The 24,087-nt window shown below is 40.1% G+C and overlaps 1 protein-coding gene across 6 annotated transcripts in view; it reads right to left on the bottom strand.

Annotated features, from left to right (window-relative positions):
- Window positions 1–24,087, bottom strand: part of specc1la (sperm antigen with calponin homology and coiled-coil domains 1-like a) — a 278,924-nt gene that overhangs the window by 87,386 nt on the left and 167,451 nt on the right. For 5 of the 6 annotated variants that reach the window (XM_069933747.1, XM_069933749.1, XM_069933750.1 and 2 more), the window contains one exon: window positions 12,520–12,622. In XM_069933747.1, coding sequence (XP_069789848.1) covers window positions 12,520–12,622 — 103 coding nt within the window. Of the gene's footprint in view, window positions 1–4,484; window positions 5,130–12,519; window positions 12,623–24,087 lie in introns of those variants that run through there. The other variant, XM_069933752.1, reaches the window with a different exon arrangement.

Below are 24,087 nucleotides of genomic sequence, written 5' to 3'. Positions count from 1 at the left end.
ATCTTCCGAAACTCCTCTTTCACAAAGCAGAGCTTGTTGGGTGGCAGCCTGTGGCTCCGGGTGTGGAGAGGAGGTCCCTGTGTGAGGATGTGGTGTGACATGCCATGCTTGAGTGTGGCTGAAGAGCACTGTGGGATTACAATGTATGGAAACTCTGCAAGAACTCTTACGAATTTGTTCCATGAATACGTTACAGAGACCAGGTGCAGGGTGGGTAGCTTGGCCTCCCCCAGGGAGAATGTCTGAAAAATCCTGGTATCAACTATCCCCTTCAAGTTGACCAGCAGTGGGGGGCGTGGCAAGATGGCGTAAGGATCAGACGTGCCTTCCAGTCCTCTCCTGACTCTATCTTATTGTTTTGTCTAGAAATGCCCGTTAAAATTCTTTAAAAGTTTAGATAATTTCAGTGCTGTTAATTTAACTTATGATGGTACAATTGGTGGAAAAGAGCAAAAAAAAACGACAACAGATCATCAAAAAACAACATTTTCCAAAAGTTCAAGTTTTGGAGCCTACCTACAGGAAAGACACCGGGACTCAGCGTGAAATGGATCCCAGGAGAGAGGTACAGTGTTCGGATGTAGAACTCTATGTTACATCGGTAGAGCCCCCTAAAGAGGGCGCCAAACAGCCTTTAGAACAAAGAGTTACTCAAAGGCATTTGTCAGCTGTAGAGGTGGCGCTGCAAACTGCATCTTTTGAGATACAAGAACCTATACAACTTGATGTACTGGGAGAATTTAATACATTATGGACTGGGGAAAACCCCGGCCAGCGTCTTCCAGTCATTGCTGGAGAGGCTGTGGTTGGGGTTTCCACACGCAGTCATACTACAAGGAAGGCAACCAGAATGAAGGCAGGAATAGAAGATCCTTTGGAGAAGAAACAGGAATCTGTTGAGCCAAAATCTCTTCCAATTGAAAAGATTTTTGTGAATCTTGAATCTAAATTATCTTATACAATGCAGGTATTATTCAAGATTATGACTGAACTTGGTACTAGGTTTAATACTTTGGTGAAAATACATTCTCAACAGATGGCTGAGTTTGGAGCTTTTAAGCTTGAAGTGAGAGATAAATTTAATTCGTGTAAAGAAGATATAGACGAAATACGGGATCAAGTTTTTGATGTGACCAAAATGGTCGAAGACTTACAAACTCAAAATAAAAATTTGGTGAAAAAGATTGATTATTTGGAAAACCAATCCAGACGGAACAATATAAAGATTATTGGTTTGCCAGAAGGTATGGAGGGACCAGACCCAAGAAAATTTTTTACTGAATGGATTCCGCAGGTGTTGGGTCAAGAACATTTCCCAGAAGGTATAATACTGGAACGTGCTCACAGAGCCTTGCGTAGAAGACCTATTTCAGGTCAAAGTCCAAGACCTGTTTTGGTTCGTTGCTTGAATTATTATGACAGAGAAATAATTTTATGAGTGGCTATTAGAAATGAACAACAGAGAAAATCACCCTTGATGATTCAAAATAATCGAGTTTTCTTCTATGCGGATTTGAGTCAAGAAGTTATGTTCCAACGACGGGAATTCAATCCTGCTAAAGAGTTGTTGTGGAAGAAAGGTTATAAGGAAACCTTTAGATATCCAGCTGTTTTGAAGGTTTTTCAAGATGGTTGCCAACCAAAGTTCTTTGATTCTCCAAAGGAAGCTATAGCATTTGCTCAAGAGCTGCCAATTACTCAGTTTCAACAGAGACATAGTCCGCCGCGATCTCTAAGGAGACAAGAGATGGAAGAAAAGAGCCGTGCTCCAAGAAGGAATGGTTGTAATGGTGACTCAGCAGTTGGAGCTGATTAAAAGAAGAGTTGTCCTTTTTTTTTCTAATTTTTTTAAAAAAAAAGGGATATTAAATAATGATGATGTTAGTTTAAGATGAAGTGAGAGCTGGGGGAGAGAACTGGATAGGCACTATTTCCTGAAAGTCATCTGCTACGTGTGAGTTATCTCACACCCATTTTTTTTTGGGAGTTACCGCATTGCGCGATTTAGACGGGAGGGGGTATTTTTAACCTCCTACCCGTTTTTTTTTTCCTTTTTTTTGTATTATTAGATTAAAGAGTGAAGGGGTTTTTTTTTGTTTAAATATAAAAAAAACAATAAGAAAGTATTTGATTGTTTAAAAAACTAAAAATTGATGTGTTTTTTTTGTAAAGTTTATTCAGTAGATAAGGAATATCTGAAATTTAAATGTGAATGGGATGGATAAGTTTTTTTTAATATATTTTTTCTTTAACTTTAAGGTGAAAGGAGTGGTAATTCTGGTGTATATTATTTTGCTATTTTAGTTATAGAACGAAGGGAATAATGGTGAAAGTTATAAATTGAATTGTACAATTTTTAATGAGGCTTGAATTTTTTTTGTGGTTTATGCTCCATTTGTTGAAGATATAGATTTCGTTGTAGATGTGTTTTTATTATTCGGATATCTGAATTTTAACGTAATGATTGGGGATATTTAAATGTGGTATTGGAGCTTTTATTGGATAACTATTTAAGAGTAAAAGGGAAAAATGGTGGAAGAGTACTAAAATTGAATTGTACAATGCTTAATGAGGTTTGAATTTTGTTTTAAGATAGTGGTTTATGTGACTAATATGATGATAGATGTGAAGTTAGTTGATATTTGGTGAAGGTTTATCTCTATAGAGAAAGATTTTTTTCATGCTACAATTTTTTTTTAAAGAATTGATTATTGTTTAAGAATTTTTGATAGATAATGTTACTAACTTTACTAATTTTTTATATTAAGTTTGAGTTAAATATATGTTTCATCTTAACTCCGTTTGTTAAATATATGCATTTAAGTTTGATTTAAATATGTTTTTTAAGTATGATATTTTAGTATTAATTACTTTTCTTTTTGTTAGTATTTTAATTGGTTATGTTTTTGTTTTTTTTGTAAGTGGGTTTTTTTCTCATATTATTAACTTTATTAATTCTTCACTTTATTTTGGGGGGGAAAGGGGGGATTGGACTAATTTGAGTTGGGTTATTAATGTGTAATAATTATTGGGAGGGTATAGTTTATTTAGATTACTGATATTGTATTGTAATTTTATTATTTTATTCTTAATTTTTTTTAATGTAATCCTATATGTTATTCATGTTATAAAATCTTAAATAAAGTTTAAAAAAAAAGTTGACCAGCAGTGACTGTGCTCTGAGGCTATCCGCCCAAGCAATGGTTGGAATACCGCAGCCAATGTGAATGTCCAACTGAACTTGTTGGCTCCAAACTGCAGGAATATGGTTCGAGTACTGTACATCCAGATTGCACTGTCAGCACTGGACCTACCTTTCAGTTCCACGTATAGTGGCCTGAAGAAGGGAGGACACTGATTTTGGCTCCGGTGTCCACCAGGAACTTGGGCCCAGAGTGCTTGTACCAGACATAGAGTAGGCTGTAACGGTGGCCAGGCCACAATAGCCAATAGTGATGGCTGGCCATGGCGTTTCCCGGAAACGCACATGGAGATCAGCAACGGCGCAGACCGGAACCCCACCGTTGATGGTAAATACCAGACCGATCCATCAGCAATCTGAATTCCAATCCAAACCCTCGATGAGATCAGGACTTTCCTGCTCTCAGCACCCTCAAGTCCCGGCTCCAATACCAGGTTCCCGTGGCCAGTCTCCAGAAGCCCACAGCTCATGCGGATACCCCAATCACAAGTCACCTGCAACCTGTGCGAGTTCCTCAGCTGGTCTGCTGCTGTGGTCACCGTCTATAGGGTCATCTCTTCTGCTTCTCCTCAACAAGGGGCGTTTTCCTCGTTTCTGGGGCCCTGCACTGGTCCGCTGCACCCAGAGTCTGCAACCGCTGCCAAGCTCAGGCACCACCATCTTGGGCACTGACCTCAGCGGTTGCAAGATTTTAGTTTAAAAGCATGCCGTTTAATTCCTGTACAGATATTGGCATTATGACCAGATAGTTGAACCCTTCAGAGCAACACTGCGTCTTCACTTTTCACTATCCTGGGTCCACACCAGTGGCAGTGCAGCAGCTCCACGTTTTCTAATTATACTATTATAATTGTTTTATTACTGTATTTACGCATGTAAAAATCAACCCTACCCATTTTTGTCCCCAACTGTCCACTCATCCGAGCTTCTGACGCCCCAGCCTCTAGCCCACCTGATCTCCCAACGTTTTCCCCATCTGAGCTCCTGATGCCCCAGCCTTCTGCCCACCCGAACTCCCGATGTCTCCCCATCTGAGTTCCTGATGCCCCAGCCTCCTGCCACCTGAACTCCCAACATAGCCCCATTTGAGCTCCTGACAGCTCGGCCACCTTCCCATCCTAGGTCGTGACACCCTGGCTGCCCTCCCACCTGAGCTCCAGATGCCCTAAACAATGCAGGTATTTACTGCGATCAAAAGTAGTATATGTGTAATAGTCCACACCCTAAATTTTACCCTAAAAATTGCTCTACAAAATGCATATATATGGTAGCTTTTATTTGTAGATTTTCTTTTTACAAAGTACCTGTTTGGCTGCAGCCAGGAAGTATATCAGAGCATATGTACAGTGTACAATCTATACGACAATAAACTCATAATCTTAACTTAAAGAGGTTTGATTAACTGAAATAGAGTGTAAGATAATGACAGGGGTTGAGGGATAGAAAATAACAAGGATTAATGTTTTAAATTTTAATTATAACACAGTAGATGATTTCTGCTACTGAATCCTGTATTGCCCAATTATAACAAATTAACAAATAAAGTGAGGGGGCCGTACACAGCCTCAGATGGCTGCGCAGCTCAGATGGCAAAGTCCTCCTCAGCGACAAGATCTCCATCCTCAACCGATGGTCAGAACACTTCCAATCTCTTTTCAGTACCAACCGCTCAGTCCAAGATTCCGCCCTGCTCCAGCTCCCTCAACAGCCCCTAAGGCTAGAGCTGGATGAGGTTCCCACCCTGGATGAGACATATAAGGCAATCGAACAACTGAAAAGTGGCAAAGCAGCAGGTATGGATGGAATCCCCCCAGAAGTCTGGAAGGCTGGCGGCAAAACTCTGCATGCCAAACTGCATGAGTTTTTCAAGCTTTGTTGGGACCAAGGTAAACTGCCTCAGGATCTTCGTGATGCCACCATCATCACCCTGTACAAAAACAAAGGCGAGAAATCAGACTGCTCAAACTACAGGGGAATCACGTTGCTCTCCATTGCAGGCAAAATCTTCGCTAGGATTCTACTAAATAGAATAATACCTAGTGTCGCTGAGAATATTCTCCCAGAATCACAGTGCGGCTTTCGCGCTAACAGAGGAACCACTGACATGGTCTTTGCCCTCAGACAGCTCCAAGAAAAGTGTAGAGAACAAAACAAAGGACTCTACATCACCTTTGTTGACCTCACCAAAGCCTTCGACACCGTGAGCAGGAAAGGGCTTTGGCAAATACTAGAGCGCATCGGATGTCCCCCAAAGTTCCTCAACATGATTATCCAACTGCACGAAAACCAACAAGGTCGGGTCAGATACAGCAATGAGCTCTCTGAACCCTTCTCCATTAACAATGGCGTGAAGCAAGGCTGTGTTCTCGCACCAACCCTCTTTTCAATCTTCTTCAGCATGATGCTGAACCAAGCCATGAAAGACCCCAACAATGAAGACGCTGTTTACATCCGGTACCGCACGGATGGCAGTCTCTTCAATCTGAGGCGCCTGCAAGCTCACACCAAGACACAAGAGAAACTTGTCCGTGAACTACTCTTTGCAGATGATGCCGCTTTAGTTGCCCATTCAGAGCCAGCTCTTCAGCGCTTGACGTCCTGCTTTGCGGAAACTGCCAAAATGTTTGGCCTGGAAGTCAGCCTGAAGAAAACTGAGGTCCTCCATCAGCCAGCTCCCCACCATGACTACCAGCCCCCCCACATCTCCATCGGGCACACAAAACTCAAAACGGTCAACCAGTTTACCTATCTCGGCTGCACCATTTCATCAGATGCAAGGATCGACAATGAGATAGACAACAGACTCGCCAAGGCAAATAGCGCCTTTGGAAGACTACACAAAAGAGTCTGGAAAAACAACCAACTGAAAAACCTCACAAAGATAAGCGTATACAGAGCCGTTGTCATACCCACACTCCTGTTCGGCTCCGAATCATGGGTCCTCTACCGGCACCACCTACGGCTCCTAGAACGCTTCCACCAGCGTTGTCTCCGCTCCATCCTCAACATCCATTGGAGCGCTCACACCCCTAACGTCGAGGTACTCGAGATGGCAGAGGTCGACAGCATCGAGTCCACGCTGCTGAAGATCCAGCTGCGCTGGATGGGTCACGTCTCCAGAATGGAGGACCATCGCCTTCCCAAGATCGTATTATATGGCGAGCTCTCCACTGGCCACCGTGACAGAGGTGCACCAAAGAAAAGGTACAAGGACTGCCTAAAGAAATCTCTTGGTGCCTGCCACATTGACCACCGCCAGTGGGCTGATAACGCCTCAAACCGTGCATCTTGGCGCCTCACAGTTTGGCGGGCAGCAGCCTCCTTTGAAGAAGACCGCAGAGCCCACCTCACTGACAAAAGGCAAAGGAGGAAAAACCCAACACCCAACCCCAACCAACCAATTTTCCCTTGCAACCGCTGCAATCGTGTCTGCCTGTCCCGCATCGGACTGGTCAGCCACAAACGAGCCTGCAGCTGACGTGGACTTTTTACCCCCTCCATAAATCTTCGTCCGCGAAGCCAAGCCAAAGAAGAACAAATAAAGTAGTCTGGCCATTCAGCTCAGTAGTGAAGGAGGGAGAAGAGGAGAGCTGTCGTGATGGGGATTCAACAGTTTGGGGAACAGATACAAAGTTCTGTGGACATAATTGAGACTCCTGGATGGTATGTTGCCTTCCAGGTTCAGGAACCTCCTCCCCTATTTTATTCAGGTCTATGACTTCTCAAGCAATTCTCAGATCGAGTCTCTGGCAGTATCAAGTGGAGGGTGAGCAGCCAGATGTCATGGTCCATGTTGGTACCAATGACACAGATAGGAAAAGGGATGAAGAGTGAATATAGGAAGTTGGGAAGGAAGCTAAAAAGCACAACCTCAAAGTTGGTAATCTATGAACTGCTGCCTGTGCCACATGCCAGTGAGGCAAGAAATAGGATGTGCGGTTAAAGAGTTGGTGCAGGGGATGGGTTTCTCAAGGTATGTCCCAGGTCGGGTTGCACCTGAACTGGAGTAGGACCAATTTCCTGGCAGCCAGGTTTGCTGTTGGGGAGGGATTTAAACTAGTTTGGCAAGGGGGTAGAAACCAGAATGAGAGGGCAATGAACAGGGCAGATGATACACAAGTAGATGCAATGCATAGTGAGATTATGAGGAAGGATAGGCAGTTGATAGGGCAAAATTGCAAGCGTAAATGTAAAGATTTAATGTGGGTTGCTTTGGAAACAAAATTGAAAAGAGCAATGAAGGCTTTGTATTTAAACACAACCAGTATAAGAAATAAGGTTGATGCTCTAGTAGTACAGCTGGAAATTGGCAGGATTATGAAACAGGATTATGTAGAATTAGGTAGGAAGTTACAAAACAGGACCTCCAAGGTAGTAATCTCTGGATTGCTGCCCGTGCCACGCGCTAGTGAGGGTAGAAATAGGAGGATGTGGAGGATGAATGCGTGGCTAAAGAGATGGTGCAGGGGGAAAGGGATAAGATTTCTGGATCATTGGGATCTCTTCTGGGGAAGGTCGGACCTGTACAAGAGGGACGGACTCCACTTGAACTGGAGGGGGACCAATGTGCTGCCAAGTAGATTTGCTAGAGCTGTGGGGGTAGGTTTAAACTAGTTTGGCAGGGGGATGGGGAACAGAGGGTGAGAGCAGTGTCCAGGGAGTATGGCCACCTAGCTAGGAATAAAAAAAATAAGAAAGGTAGGATGGAGATTAGGGTAGAAGGTAAAAAAGAGAATATATGTGAGGGTCATTCTCTGAGATGCATATATTTTAATGCAAGAAGCATAGTGAACAAGGTAGATGAGCTGAGAGCATGGATAGATACTTGGGGTCACGATATTGTGGCAATATTGTGGCTACAGGAGGGGCAGGACTGGCAACTTAATGTTCCGGGATACATTTGTTTTAGATGTGATAGATCAGGGGGTAAAAAAGGAGGAGGAGTTGCTCTGCTTGTTAGGGAGGACATTACTGCCGTGAGGTGGCAGGATGGTATGGAGGGATCGACCAGTGAGGCTGTTTGGGTGGAATTGAGGGGTGGAGGAGGCAAGAGGGTGCTAATAGGGGTGTATTACAGACCACCAAATGGGCCAAGGGAATTAGAGGAGCAAATTTGTAGGGAGATAACGTATATGTGTGAAAATCATAGGGTAGTGATCATGGGAGATTTTAACTTCCCACACATTGATTGGGATATACCCATACGGTTAGAGGGCTGGATGGGCTGGAGTTCGTTAAATGTGTTCAGGATTGTTTTCTAAATCAGTTAGTAGAAGAACCGACTCGGGATGGTGTAATACTGGATCTCCTGTTAGGGAACGAGCTAGGTCAGGTAGCGGACATTAATGTTGGAGAAACAATTGGGTCTAGTGACCATAATTCTGTTAGTTTTGGGGTAGTTTTAAGGAAGAACAAGGAGACGCCTAAAGTTGAGGTTCTGGATTGGAAAAGAGCAAATTTCGTAGGAATAAGAAGGGATTTGGGGAGTATTGAGTGGGACAGGATATTTTCAGGTAAGGATGTTAATGAAAAATGGAGGATATTCAAAAAAGAAATTTTGAGGGTACAGAGTAGTTATGTCCCAGTCTGGATCAAAGGAAAGGCTGGAAGTCATAGGGAGGCTTGGTTTTCGAGGAATATTGGAAATTTGGTTAGGAGAAAAAGGGATGTGTACAAGAGGTATAAAGAGCAGGGAGCTGAGAAGTTGAAGGAGGACTACAAGGAGTGTAGAAGGAATCTTAAGAAAGAAATTAGAAAGGCCAAAAAAAGGCATGAAGAGGCTTTGGCTGACAGAGTAGAAATAAATCCAAAGGGTTTCTATAAGTACATTAAAAGTAAAAGATTAGTGAGAGATAAAATTGGACCCCTTGTAGATAGCGAGGGTAGGCTGAGTGAGAAGTCTGAGGAAATGGGGGAAATTTTGAATGATTTCTTTGCCTCAGTATTCACTAGGGAAAAAAATGTTGAACCAGTTGAAGTAAAGAAAAATAGTGGGGAGGTCATGAAGCACATAAGGATAACCGAGGAGGTAGTGATGGCTGTGTTAAAAAAGATAAAGGTGGATAAATCTCCCGGACCGGACAAAATATTCCCTAGGACACTCAGGGAGGCTAGTGGACAGTTAGTGGGGCCATTAACAGAGATATTTAGGTTGTCACTGGCCACGGGGGTGGTACCAAAGGATTGGAGGGTGGCGCATGTGGTTCCTCTGTTTAAGAAAGGGTCCAAATGCAAACCTGGGAATTATAGGCCTGTAAGTCTGACGTCTGTGGTGGGCAAGTTGATGGAAAGTGTTCTGAGGGATGCTATTTACAAATTTTTGGAGGTACAAGGATTGATAGGGAGTAATCAGCATGGTTTTGTTAGGGGTAGATCATGCTTGACAAACCTGATTGAGTTCTTCGAGGGGGTTACAAAAAAGGTTGATGAAGGGAAAGCTGTGGATGTTGTCTATTTGGACTTTAGTAAAGCTTTTGACAAAGTTCCCTACAGGAGTTTAAGAAAAAAGGTGGAGGCATTAGGTATAAATAAGGAGGTAGTGAAATGGATTCAGCAGTGGTTGGATGGAAGGTGTCAGAGAGTAGTGGTAGAAAATTGTTTGTCCAATTGGAGGCCGGTGACTAGTGGAGTTCCTCAGGGTTCGGTCCTGGGTCCACTATTATTTATTATATATATTAACGATCTGGATGTAGGGGCAGAAAATTGGATAAGCAAGTTTGCGGATGACACAAAGATTGGTGGTGTTATGGACAGTGAGGTAGATTACCGTAGATTAAAAGGTGATTTAGGAAGGCTGGAGGTGTGGGCTGAGAAATGGCTGATGGAATTTAATACAGATAAATGTGAGGTGCTGCATTTTGGAAAGGCAAATTTAAATAGGTCATATACATTGAATGGTAGACAATTGAGGAGTGCAGAGCAACAAAGGAATTTAGGAGTTATGGTAAATAGTACCCTCAAGGCTGATACTCAGGTAGATGGTGTGGTGAAGAAGGCATTTGGAATGTTGGCCTTCATAAATCAGAGTATTGAATTCAAGAGTAGTGAGGTTATGATGAAATTGTACAAGGCATTGGTGAGGCCAAATTTGGAGTACTGTGTACAGTTTTGGTCACCAAATTATAGGAAAGATATAAACAAAATAGAGAGAGTGCAGAGAAGGTTCACGAGAATGTTGACAGGATTTCAGGGTCTGAGTTACAGGGAAAGGTTGTGCAGACTGGGGCTTTTTTCTCTGGAGCGTAGAAGATTGAGAGGGGACTTGATAGAGGTGTTTAAGATTTTAAAAGGGACAGACAGAGTAAATGTGAATAGGCTTTTTCAATTAAGAAAGGGGGAGATTCAAACTAGAGGACATGGTTTAAGATTGAAGGGGGAAAATTATAAGGGGAACATGAGGGGAAATTTCTTTACGCAGAGGGTGGTGGGGATGTGGAATGAGCTTCCGGCAGACGTGGTCGAGGCGGGATCATTGGTTACATTTAAGGAAAGACTGGATCGTTACATGGATTGGAGGGGACTAGAGGGGTATGGACCGGGTGCTGGTCAGTGGGACTAGGAGGGTGGGGATTTGCTGCGACATGGACTAGTAGGGCCGAACTGGCCTGTTCTGTGTTGTAAGTGGTTATATGGTTATATAAGGTGTTGTGGACATTACCAAAGAATGGCTGAAACTTGGGAAATAAACATCCAAGGATACATAGTGTATTGGAAGGACAGGGAAGATAGGCAGGTGGGGTGGGATGGTTCTGTTGATAAAGAATGGAATGAAATCTTTGGAAAGCGGAGTCATTGGATTGAAAGATATAGAATCCCTGTGGGTAGAATTACCAGGATGTGGCATGAAAATTAGAGTGGGAGATAGAAAAGATATGCAAAATGGGTAATGTTACAATCGTCATGGGGGATTTCAATACTCAGGTTGATTGGGAAAAACAATTTGGTGCAGGATCCCAAGTAAAAGAATTTAAGCAATGTCTTCAGGTCCTTTTTGTTCCAGGACATCCGTACCGGATTCCTGTTTAATTAGTCTTGTTTGTTGACAGGTTCTCCAGATGATCCTCCTTCTTTCAGGTCACCTTTCAGACAGCCAGTCTTCTCCTTTGACCAGGCAGTCTTCCAAAAGTTTGCCAGCTTTGTCCTCTGGAACTGATTTCTTTCTCCTACTGTTCTCTCTGCCTGCAAAAACCACATGCTCTCCCAGGCAAGCTGTATGAATCAAATTTGTTGCTCTTTTTGCAAAAAACACTCTGCAAAAGTCCTGCAAATATTCTGAGTTTTAAATGTTTGTGTGCAATCTACTCTAATAATCCCTCCCAAAACACCTCTAAATATTCTGTCACACCTGTACCCAAGCATTTCAACTCCCTCAACCATTCCTACAGAGACATGTCTGCGTTTGGCCTCATCCATTGTCAGGGTGACGCTAAATGTAAACTTGAAGAATCTGATTCCTTGACAAAGGGCTCAGGCCCGAAACGTCGGCTATACACTTTTACCTTCTATGGACACTGTGGTACCTTCGGAGTTCCGCAACATTTTTGTTTTTTTACTACAATCATAGCGCATACACACGTTCCTGTTTCACCTCCTGAGGAACAGCATTTCCTATTCCTCCTGGACAGCCTCAAGTCTAATAGTTTGAATATTGAATTTTTGGTAATTCCCAGCCCTATCTGCTTCCTCTCTTTCCAGCTCACTTTACCTACTCCTGTATTTACTTCTTTCTCTCTCACTTTATTTCCACCACCCCCTCTTTCTTAGTCATCACTTCCTCTACCCATCTCTCCCACCTTCTGTCCTGTACTTATCATAATGGGCCTAGTGGCCTGCTTCTGTTCCTTTGAGATCTTGTGACTGGGTTCTTCCTGAAGTTTCATTTCTACTTTATATATATATATATATATATATATATATATATAATTTCAACCCCTTTTCTCTAGTTCCAGTGAAGGGATCAGACCCAAAAACATCGACTACTTCTACGCAGGAATGCTGTCTGACATGCTGAGTTCCTCCAGCAATTCTCTGCCTGCTGCTGATTTCAGCATCTACAGCCCTTGTATTATATATCTAGTGTTTAGTACAGCTGTGGTGAAGTATAGAAGGATATAGATCATGTGCAAGCAGCAATGTTTTAGTTTAAATGGGACACCATATTCGGCTCAGACATGTGAGGAGAAGGGTCTGTTCCAGTGGTGTGGTGTTCTATGTTCTATTAGAGTTTGCTTCAACCAGAGTGAGCAGAGTTTTGACATTTCTATTTTTCACATTTATAATATTCCTATTGATGTGCAAACATGGTGCTGCTCACTTACTTGATAACCTTCTGTCTTCTTCTGGCACCATTTCAGAAGTGCATTCCTCTTGGAGCCACCATATTCACGAGCCAGTGCTGACAGCGGATCTTTTCTCTCCTCCCTGGACAAAATAAACAACCATATTTCAATCCATAAACCTGTCAAAATGTCCTTTAAACATTGCAATTGTTCCCACTTCCACCACTTCCTCTCGCAACTCATTCCATATGCCCTGCACCTTCTTTGTGAAAATGCCACTTCTCAAGTCCCTTGTTTTTCCCACAAAAATTAAAGGCAGGAAGAGACTATTCAGCCCTTTGAGTCTGCTCTGCCAGTTAGTCATGAGCTGATCCATTTTCCCACTCAGCCCCACTACCCGGTCTTCACCCCATAACCTCTGATGCCCTGGTTAATCAAGAACTTATCAATCTCTGACTTAAATACAACAATTTGGTCTCCACAATCGCCTGTGTCAACAAATTCCACAGATTTACCACTGTCTGGCTAAAGAAATTCCTCCGCATCTCTGTTCTAAGTAGACATTCTTCCATCCCCTCTCATTAATACTACACTCTCCAGTTTGAGAATCCACTATCCTGGGGAAAAAAAAAACTTTTAATGACCATCTGCTATCCATACCCCTTGTTATTTTATAAACCTCACCCCACAGCATCCTTTCCTCCAGGGGTAAAAAAGTCCCAGCCTATCCAATTCCTCCTCATTCAAGCCTGACAATCCCAGAAACATCCACGCGAATCTTTTGTGCACCCCTCCAGCTTAATCAGATTCTTATTATCGGTCGATGATCAGCATGGCAGACAATCTTCCATTACTATGGCCTTTTATTACTTACTCCCTCCCTTACTAAGGTCTTATTAAAGCCTTTTATTGCTGTACCATGACGTCCCAACTCTTGTACTCATTGTGCCATCCAATAAAGGCCAGCCTGCCCTTTGCCAAAACCAAAAAAAAAAATGCTTTCGCATTTGTCTGAGATAAATTTCCCACTTTCTCAGTTGATCTAGGTCCTTCTGCAATCTGAAGACAACTTTCTTCTCCACATCACCATTTTTGGTGTCATTCATCTCTTAAATTCTCATCCAAATGGTTAAACAGGAAATGGATAAGTATTTCATTAGTAAGGGAATCAAGGGATATGGAGAGAAGGCTGGTAATTGGAACTAGGTGTGAGCATAGTTTAGCTTAGTGTAGAGTCACGGAACAGACTTGATGGGCCTAGTGGCCCGCTTCTGCTCCTTTATCTTGTGATTTAGATCAGCTGTTCTCAACCTTTATTTGACTATGGACCCCTTGGGCTCAAAGTTTATGGGCCCCCTTCCCTGTGAAGCAGTCAAGTTCAGTTGTTTTCTTCTGTACTTCTCTCCTACCCCCTATACACCTTGGCTCTCCCCCCCACCTTATTGTGGCCCCCTCTCCTTAAATATGCCGTGACTCCCGTTGAGAATGGCTGATTTAGATGACTAACAGCAGGGGTCTCAGTACCGATCCTTGCAGCACACCACTGATCACAGACTTCCAATCTGAAAACAGCTCCCCACTACTACCCTCCTACAATCAAGCCAATTCTGTATCCAACTGGTTGCTCATCCATGGATTCCCTTTTCTTAATGGAAGGTTGAAATAGTCAATCTAAGGATAGAGCAACAGCCAAGGAAGTAAGTCATAATGTTTTGTACTCTTGTGATTGGTTTCAATAAATATTAATTTGACCCAATGTCTAAACCACTCTGAAGAGGGTACATAGGGTTGATGAAAACCATATAACCATTTACAGCACGGAAACAGGCCATGTCGGCCCTTCAAGTCCGTACTGGTTCACTTGAACAACTCCACTAGCTCCTCTGCAAACTCCTGAGGAAGTAGAGGCTTTCTTCACATTCTCCACCAACTTGTAGTGACCTAGAGTATATGGATGTCAGAATGACAGGTAGACCCTGACTTAATTGGAACTGAAAAATTGGTCATAACTCAGATTGGACGTAAGTCAGATTCACCCCAGCATGCATAGCTTAACGAGGTCTTAAAGCAATTTTTAAAAAGATTTTCAAAAAATGAACCTTTAATGAAGAATGTCAACAGTACAGTACTGTACAGCACCTTTAATAAAGATAGCTGCTGCTGTGGTCGGTTTACTGAAAATTATTTTTGTTTTAATTTCAACTGTAACTACAACCATTTATTGACATCCTGATTTAGTGCGATCCCATTTTTTACAGGTTACATATGCTGTATTTGTGAAAGTTCAGTGGGTTAGGGTTAGGGTTAAGGTTAGGAACATAGAACATACAACATTATATCATAGAAAAGACCCTTTGGTCCATGGTTTTTTTTTTAAATTTTTTATTTTTCACACCATAAATCACATTAACCATGGTACACACTTTTTCCTTTTCACACATATACAGTGCCATTTTCTCCCCCCCCCCCCTCCTCCCATCCCACCCTTCCTACCTCCCCCCTCCCGTCCACTTAAGATATAAAATCTAGGATACATTAAACCAGTGAGACAATGTTGTCATTCAAATAAAAATTCACCAGAAATTCTACTGAGTCCATTCTTTTCATTTCTTTTTCCTTCCGTTAACTTAGGTAATGATTGTCCCCGGTAGGTTTTCGCTATTGTATTTAATGTAAGGCTCCCATATTTGTTCGAATATTTCAATATTATTTCTTAAACTATATGTTATTTTTTCTAATGGAATACATTTATTCATTTCTATATACCATTGTTGTATTTTCAAATTATCTTCCAATTTCCAGGTTGACATAATACATTTTTTTGCTACGGCTAGAGCTATCTTAACAAATCTTTTTTGTGCATCCTCCAAATCAATTCCAAATTCTTTGTTTTTTATGTTACTTAGGAGGAAGATCTCTGGATTCTTTGGTATATTGTTTTCTGTTATTTTATTTAATATCTGATTTAGATCTTCCCAAAATTTTTCTACTTTCTCACATGTCCAGATTGCATGAATTGTTGTTCCCATTTCTTTATTACATCGAAAACATCTATCAGATACTGTTGGGTCCCATTTATTTAACTTTTGAGGTGTAATGTACAGCCTGTGTATCCAGTTATAATGTATCATACGTAACCTCGTATTTATTGTATTTCTCATCGTTCCGGAGCATAACTTCTCCCATGTTTCCTTTTTTATCTTTATATTTAAATCTTGTTCCCATTTTTGTTTAGTTTTACCATTTGTTTCCTCATTCTCCTTTTCTTGCAGTTTAATATACATATTTGTTATAAATCTTTTGATTATCATTGTATCTGTAATCACATATTCAAGGTTACTTCCCTCTGGCAAACTCAAACTGCCTCCTAATTTATCCTTCAAGTAGGATCTCAATTGGTAATATGCCAGCGCTGTATCTTGAGTTATATTGTACTTATCTTTCATTTGTTCAAAGGATAAGAATCTATTTCCTGAAAAACAATTTTCTATTCTTTTAATCCCTTTTTTTTCCGATTCTCTAAAGGAAAGGTTATCTATTGTAAAAGGGAGTAACTTGTTTTGCGTCAATATTAGTTTTGGTAATTGATAATTTGTTTTATTTCTTTCTACATGAATCTTCTTCCAAATATTGAGGAGATGATGTAATACTGGAGAACTTCTATGTTGTACCAATTTTTCATCCCATTTATATAATATGTGTTCAGGTATCTTTTCCCCTATTTTATCTAATTCTAATCTCGTCCAATCTGGCTTTTCCCTTATTTGATAAAAATCTGATAGGTATCTTAATTGTGCGGCTCTATAATAATTTTTAAAGTTTGGCAGTTGTAAGCCTCCTTGTTTATACCATTCTGTTAATTTATCTAGTGCTATCCTCGGTTTCCCCCCTCTCCATAAAAATTTCCTTATTATTTTCTTTAACTCCTTGAAGAATTTCTCTGTCAGTTGTATTGGCAATGCCTGAAATAAGTATAATATCCTTGGAAAAATGTTCATTTTAATACAGTTTATCCTTCCTATTAGTGTTAGTGGTAAATCTTTCCAATGCTCTAAATCGTCCTGTAATTTTTTCATTAGTGGATAATAATTGAGTTTATATAGTTGGCCGAGATTTTTGTTTATTTGTACACCTAGCTATCTTATTGCTTGCATTTGCCATCTAAATGGTGATTCCTTCTTAAATTTTGAGAAATCCGCATTATTCATAGGCATTGCTTCACTTTTATTTACGTTTATCTTTTATTTAAGTTTATCTTATAACCCGACACTTCTCCATATTCCTTCAATTTCTTATATAATTCTTTTATTGATAGTTCTGGTTCTGTTAAGTACACTATAACATCATCCGCAAATAAACTGATTTTATATTCCTGGTCTTTTATTTTTATTCCTTTTATTTTATTTTCTGTTCTTATCAATTCAGCTAGTGGTTCTATAGCTAACGCAAACAATAAAGATGATAGTGGGCATCCCTGCCGTGTTGACCTGCTTAAGTTAAATTGCTTTGATACATGTCCATTTACTGTCACTTTCGCTAACGGTCCCTTATATAATGCTTTAATCCAATTAATATACTTCGCCGGTAAACTGAATTTTTGCAATACTTTGAACAAATAATTCCATTCTACTCTGTCAAAGGCCTTCTCTGTGTCTAAAGCAACTGCTACTGTAGGTGCTTTATTCCCTTCTACTGCATGAATTAAGTTAATAAATTTACAAATATTGTCTGTTGTGCGTCTTTTTTTGATAAATCCAGTTTGGTCTAAATTCACCATTTTCGGTACATACTCTGCTAATCTGTTTGCTAATAGTTTAGCTATTATCTTATAATCTGTGTTAAGTAAAGATATTGGTCTATATGACGCTGGTGTGAGTGGATCTTTCCCTTGCTTTAGTATTACTGTAATTATTGCTGTTTTGCATGAATCTGGTAAGCTTTGTGTTTTATCAATCTGGTTGATTACTTCCAGGAGGGGCGGAATTAATAAGTCTTTAAATGTTTTGTAGAATTCTATTGGGAATCCATCCTCTCCTGGTGTCTTATTATTTGGTAATTTTTTTATTATCTCTTGTATTTCTACTATTCCAAATGGCTCTGTTAATTTATTTTGTTCCTCTATTTGTAGTTTTGGTAGTTCAATTTTAGTCAGAAATTCATCTATTTTCCCTTCTTTCCCTTCGTTTTCAGTTTGGTATAATTGTTCATAGAATTCTCTAAAGTTTTCCTTAATTTCTTTTGGATTATATGTAATTTGTTTGTCTTTTTTCCTTGATGCCAATACCATTTTCTTAGCTTGTTCTGTCTTAAGCTGCCATGCTAGGATTTTGTGCGTTTTTTCACCTAGTTCATAATATTTCTGTTTTGTCTTCATTATATTCTTCTCCACCTTATATGTTTGTAGTGTTTCATATTTTATTTTTTTATCCGCCAATTCTCTTCTTTTAGTTGTATCTTCCTTCATTGCTAATTCTTTTTCTATATTTACTATTTCCCTTTCCAACTGCTCTGTTTCCTGATTATAGTCCTTCTTCATCTTGGTTACATAACTTATTATTTGCCCTCTAATGAATGCTTTCATTGCATCCCATAGTATAAACTTATCTTCCACTGATTCCGTATTTATTTCAAAATACATTTTTATTTGTTTTTCAATAAATTCTCTAAAATCCTGTCTTTTAAGTAACATGGGGTTTAATCTCCATCTATACATTCTTGGAGGGATGTCCTCTAACTTTACTGTCAATATTAAGGGTGAATGGTCCGATAGTATTCTAGCTTTATATTCTGTTTTTCTTACTCTATCTTGCATACGAGCTGATAACAAAAATAGGTCTATTCTTGAGTATGTTTGATGTCTAGCAGAGTAATATGAATATTCCTTTTCCTTTGGGTGTTGTTTCCTCCATATATCCAAAAGTTGCATTTCTTCCATCGATTTAATTATAAATTTCGTTACTTTGTTCTTTATGTTAATTTTTTTCCCAGTTTTGTCCATATTTGAATCCAAATTCAGGTTGAAATCCCCTCCTATTAATATCTGCTACCTTCAAAAAGATATCTTGCATAAACTTTTGATCTTCTTCGTTAGGTGAATATACATTGAGTAGATTCCAAAACTCCGAATATATCTGACATTTTATCATTACATATCTCCCTGCTGGATCTATTATTTCCTCTTCTATTTTAAATGGCACATATTTACTAATTAATATAGCTACTCCTCTTGCTTTTGAATTATACGATGCTGCTGTTACGTGTCCTACCCAATCTCTCTTTAATTTCTTGTGCTCCAATTCAGTTAAGTGTGTTTCTTGCACAAATGCTATATCAATTTTTTCTTTTTTCAGTAAATGTAGCAGTTTCTTCCTTTTAATTTGGTTATGTATTCCATTAATATTTAAAGTCATATAGTTCAACGTAGCCATTTTATACTTTGTTTATCTTCCCTTTCCGTTTCTCCATCATTACCTTTCCTTCTTATCCATTTCTGTTTTCTTGTTTTGAACCCTTTATAAGACAACATTCCTAAAACATCAAACATTTTCCTTATTCTCCTATTTAAAACTTCTTTAGCCCCAATCTCCCCTTCCCCTCCTGAGTTGTCCTTTATCCCTTGTCGGACAACCACATCTCCCCTCTCCATTTGGATTTGCGAATTCACTCGCAAGCGTCAGCTGATTTTGCAGTGACCGCAACTCCGCCCCACCCAGCCCCCCCAGAAAAGATTTCACTTTTCATATATAACAAAGGTCACTCTTTTAGTTCCCTCCTTATTCCCTCTATTCCATTTCCTTCCCTTATTAATTCTTGTCTGTACTATCTATATTTTCCTCTAAATACGGATACATTCATGTATGCACATTATACATATACACACATATACCTCTTTACCCACATACATATAAATCGTGGTCATTTTTACTCTTATTACATATCTTCATCTCTCTGGTTGTTTTGTATTTGTTCTGCAAATTTCCTTGCTTCCTCTGGATCCGAGCATAGTTTTTTTTTCCATAAGATCGTTTTCGATGTATTGAACTCCTTTCTCTTCTTCAGGAGTTCAAAACTTATGTGTCTTTTTAGTTCGCAGTCTTTTGTACTCTCGTTACACGTCTTCATCCCTCAGTCTATTTTGTAATTGTTCTGCAAATTTTCGTGCTTCTTCTGGATCCAAGAATAGTCTGTTTTGTTGTCCTGGAATAAATATTTTCAATACCGATGGATGCTTTAGTATAAATTTATACCCTTTCTTCCATAAAATCGCCTTTGCTGTATTGAACTCCTTTCTCTTCTTCAGGAGTTCAAAACTTATATCTGGATAAATGAAGATTTTTTGCCCTTTGTACTCCAGTGGCTTGTTGCCCTCTCTTACTTTTTCCATTGTCTTCTCCAGACCTTTTCTCTTGTAGTATATCTTAGGAATTTTACTAAAATAGATCTTGGCTTTTGTTGTGGTTGTGGTTTAAAGGCCACTGCTCTATGTGCCCTTTCTATTTCCATTTCTTGGTGTAGTTCTGGACATCCTAGGATCCTGGGGATCCAATCTTTTATAAACTCTCTCATATTCTTGCCTTCTTCATCTTCCTTAAGGCCCACTATCTTTATGTTATTTCTTCTGTTATAATTTTCCATTATATCTATTTTCTGAGCTAACAGTTCTTGTGTCTCTATAACTTTTTTATTAGATTCCTCTAATTTCTTTTTTAAGTCCTCTACCTCCATTTCTACTGCTGCTTCCCGCTCTTCCATCTTGTCCATTCTCTTTCCCATTTCTGTTAAGGTCATATCTATTTTATTCATTTTCTCTTCTGTATTGTTTATTCTTCTTCTTAAATCATTAAATTCTTGCGCTTGCCATTCTTTAAATGACTCCATGTATTCTTTAATAAGAGAAAGTATATCCTTTTTCTTGCCTTTCCCTTCTTCTTCTATTTCACTCTACTCTTCCTCTTCCTCTTCTTCTTCCTCTGGGTTGGCCATCTGTTGTTTCTTTGTTGCCCTTTTCTTCTCTTCTTTCTTGTTTTCGTTGTCTTCTATGTTCTCCTCTTGCTGCAGGTGTTCTGCAGCTGTCATTGACGGCTGTGGAGATCGACTCCCCAGCTGGTCACCCCTCCCGTCGGTGGGAGTCGCGCATGCGCGGTTGCGCACTTTTACTCGGCTCAGCGAGCCATTTTTGTAGTCCACTTTCTACCGACCTGAGGGAGCGGGTTTCTCTCTCCACCGCGGGCCTCTTCGAACAGGTAAGGCCTTCTCCTTCTTCTTCCGTTGTCTTCTCTTCCTCTCTTCTTACCGTTGATTTCGATTTTTCTTTTTTCGTCGCCATCTTCTTTCCACCTTTATACTCACTTTTCTTTAATTTTTATTTTTGTGCCTTTGTGTTTTCCTTTGTTTTTTCCGACTTTTCTGGAGAGGGCTGGAGTTCACCGTCCGGCCACTACTCCATCACGTGACTACATCCCTTTGGTCCATGGTTTATGCTGAACTATGTGAACCTACTCCATAACAATCAAATCCCTCCCTACTTCACACACATAACCCTCTGTTTTTCTTACAAAATATGCTTGCAAAACAATTGTATCAAGAAACCCTTTGGCAGAAAGGTTGAACCATTCTACACCTTTAGCAGAACAAGCCTGAAAGACCCCGGGTTGTTCTGATGAATCCATTAAGTTGAGTTCTGACGAAATTTCCTTGCTGTTGACCCCTGTGTCCTGCAAGGGCCCTCTGAACTAATTCAATTTCAGCCAAAGAATCAAGGTAACATATCTATAGTCTTGTCTCGGCTCTGCTAAGGCTGGGGTACGGATGTGGTTCTACACGATCTTGACCAAGTTGGAGAGGAAGATCCACCCTCTAATGGGCACTGTTGTAACAAAAACCCATGCTAAAGATCCATTGGAGGAGCCACATGTCTCCATGGTAAGCATGTATGACCAGTTGCTCTTCCTCCATTCTCTATCAAATGGACATCTCTGTCTACATTTGCTTGCATACCACCCACTTTCTTCAAGAGGATCACGTCTATTTGATTGTCAGACCCCATGTTTAATGGACTATTGCTGGAAGCTTTGCAAACAAACCCAGCCCGAGCCCAGCCACCCAAGGAGATGCTGATGACTGAGGAAGAAATAGAGGCAGGATGAGAAGATGGGAACACGGCCTCACACATCACTGGGCACCGGTTCAGATACTGGTGCTGTGAGCAAAGTTCCCTCTAAAGTGTGCGCACAAGCAATCTGTGTGCCCCCACTCCAAGGGCATGAATGAGTGCACATTTGTGCACATGTGCGCAGTACACTGGTTTGTGCAAGTGTGTGCACGCACAGCTGAGAGGGAACAGTGACCATGAGGGCAATGGACAACAGTCTGTCCCCTCCATCATTAGAGGCAGAAAGAATGTGAAATGCCAGCCTGTTGGACAAGAAGCTCATTTTTAAAATGTCCATGCAGGTGGAAGTGGAGGCCATTTAAAATCTCTTCAGCGTCTGAAACAGCTTGCGGAGTCACGTGATGGAGGAGTGGCCTGTCGGGGAACTCCAGCCCTCTCCGGAAAAGTTAAAAAAAACCACAGAAAACACAAAGGCACAAACATAAAAATGAAAATAAAGTGAAAGTAAAGGTGTGAAGAAAATGGCAGCGAAGAAAGAAAAGTCAAAAGCAACGGGAAGAAGAGAAGAAGAAAGAACGTCGGAAGAAGAAGGTGAAGGCCTTACCTGTCCGAGGAGGCCCGCCGCGGAGAGAGAAGCCCGCTCCCTAAGGTCAGTTGAAGTCCTGATCTCGGGACTACAAAAATGGCTCGCAGAGCCAAGTAAATGTGCGCAACTGCGCATGACAAAAAAAACACTGACGGGAGGGGGCAACCAGCTGAGGAGTCGATCTCCACAGCTGAGAATGACAGCTACAACACAACAACAGGAAGAGAACATAGAAAACAACGAGAACAAGAAAGAAGAGAGTAAAAAGAAAACAAGGAAACAACAGATAACCAACCCAGAGAAAGATGAAGAAGAAGAACATAGAGAAATGGAAGAAGAAGGGAAAGGCAAGAGAATGGTTATATTTTTATTTAAAGAATATATGGAATCAGTAAAAGAATGGCAATCACAAGAATTTAGTCAAATAAAAAGAAGAATTAAAAGTACAGAAGAAAAAAAATGAACAGATTAGAGATGGTCATGTCAGATATAGGAAAAAGAGTGGACAAGGTGGAAGAACGAGAAACAGCCGTAGAAATGGAAGTAGAGGACTTAAAAAAGAAATTAGAAGAATCTAATAAAAAAGTTAAAGAGACACAAGAGCTGTTAGCTCAGAAGATAGATATAATGGAAAATTATAATAGAAGAAACAATATAAAGATAGTGGGCCTTAAGGAAGATGAAGAAAGCAAGAATATGAGAGAATTTATAAAAGATTGGATCCCCAGGGTCCTAGGAAGACCAGAATTACAGGAAGAAATGGAAATAGAAAGGGCACATAGAACATTAGCCCCGAAACCACAGCCACAAGAAAAACCAAGATCCATTTTAGTAAAATTCCTAAGATATACAACAAGAGAAAATATATTGGAGAAAGCAATGAAGAAAATAAGAGAAGACAAAAAGCCACTGGAATACAAAGGTCAAAAAAATTTTTTCTATCCAGACATAAGTTTTGAACTCCTGAAGAAGAGAAAGGAGTTTAATACAGCAAAAGCGATCCTATGGAAAAAAGGATATAAATTTATGCTAAAGTACCCAGCGGTACTTAAAATAATTATTCCAGGGCAGCAAAACAGACTATTCTCGGATCCGGAGGAAGCACGAAAATTTTCAGAACAACTACAAAACAGACAGAGAGATGAAGACATGTAACGAGAGTAAAAATGACCACAAACTATATGTTTGTGTGTATATATATATATATATATATATACATACACACACACATATATATATGTGTGTACATGAGTGTATCCGTGTTTAAAGGAAAATATATAGAGTATAGATAAGAATTAATAAGTGAAAAAAAGGGAAGAGAGGAAGTAAGGAGGGAATTAAGAGAGTGACCTTTGTTATATATGAAAATTAAAATCTTTTCTGGGGGGGCTGGATGGGGAGGAGTTACGGTCACGGCGAAATCAGTTGACGCTTGCGAGTGAATTCGCAAATCCAAATGGAGAGGGGAGATGTGGTTGCCCGACAAGGGATAAAGGGCAACTCAGGAAGGGGAGGGGATAGTGGGGTTAAAGAAATTTTAGATAGGAGAATAAGAAAAATGTTTGATATTTTAGAAATGTTGTCTTATAAAGTGTTCAAAACAAGAAAGCAGAAATGGCTAAGAAGGAAAGGTGATGATGAGGAAACGGAAAGGAAAGAAAAACAAAGTATGAAATGGCTACATCGAACTTTTTGACTTTAAATATTAACAGAATACATAACCAAATCAAAAGGAAGAAACTACTAAATTTATTGAAAAAAGAAAAAATTGATATAACATTCGTGCAAGAAACACATTTAACTGAAATGAAGCACAAGAAATTAGAGAGAGATTGGGTAGGACATGTAACAGCAGCGTCATATAATTCAAAAGCTAGAGGAGTAGCTATATTAATCAGTAAAAATGTAC

Source organism: Narcine bancroftii, chromosome 4, assembly GCF_036971445.1.
Source record: "Narcine bancroftii isolate sNarBan1 chromosome 4, sNarBan1.hap1, whole genome shotgun sequence".
In the NCBI taxonomy this organism is placed as follows: domain Eukaryota; kingdom Metazoa; phylum Chordata; class Chondrichthyes; order Torpediniformes; family Narcinidae; genus Narcine; species Narcine bancroftii.
This window is presented reverse-complemented; position numbering and strand designations above follow the sequence as displayed.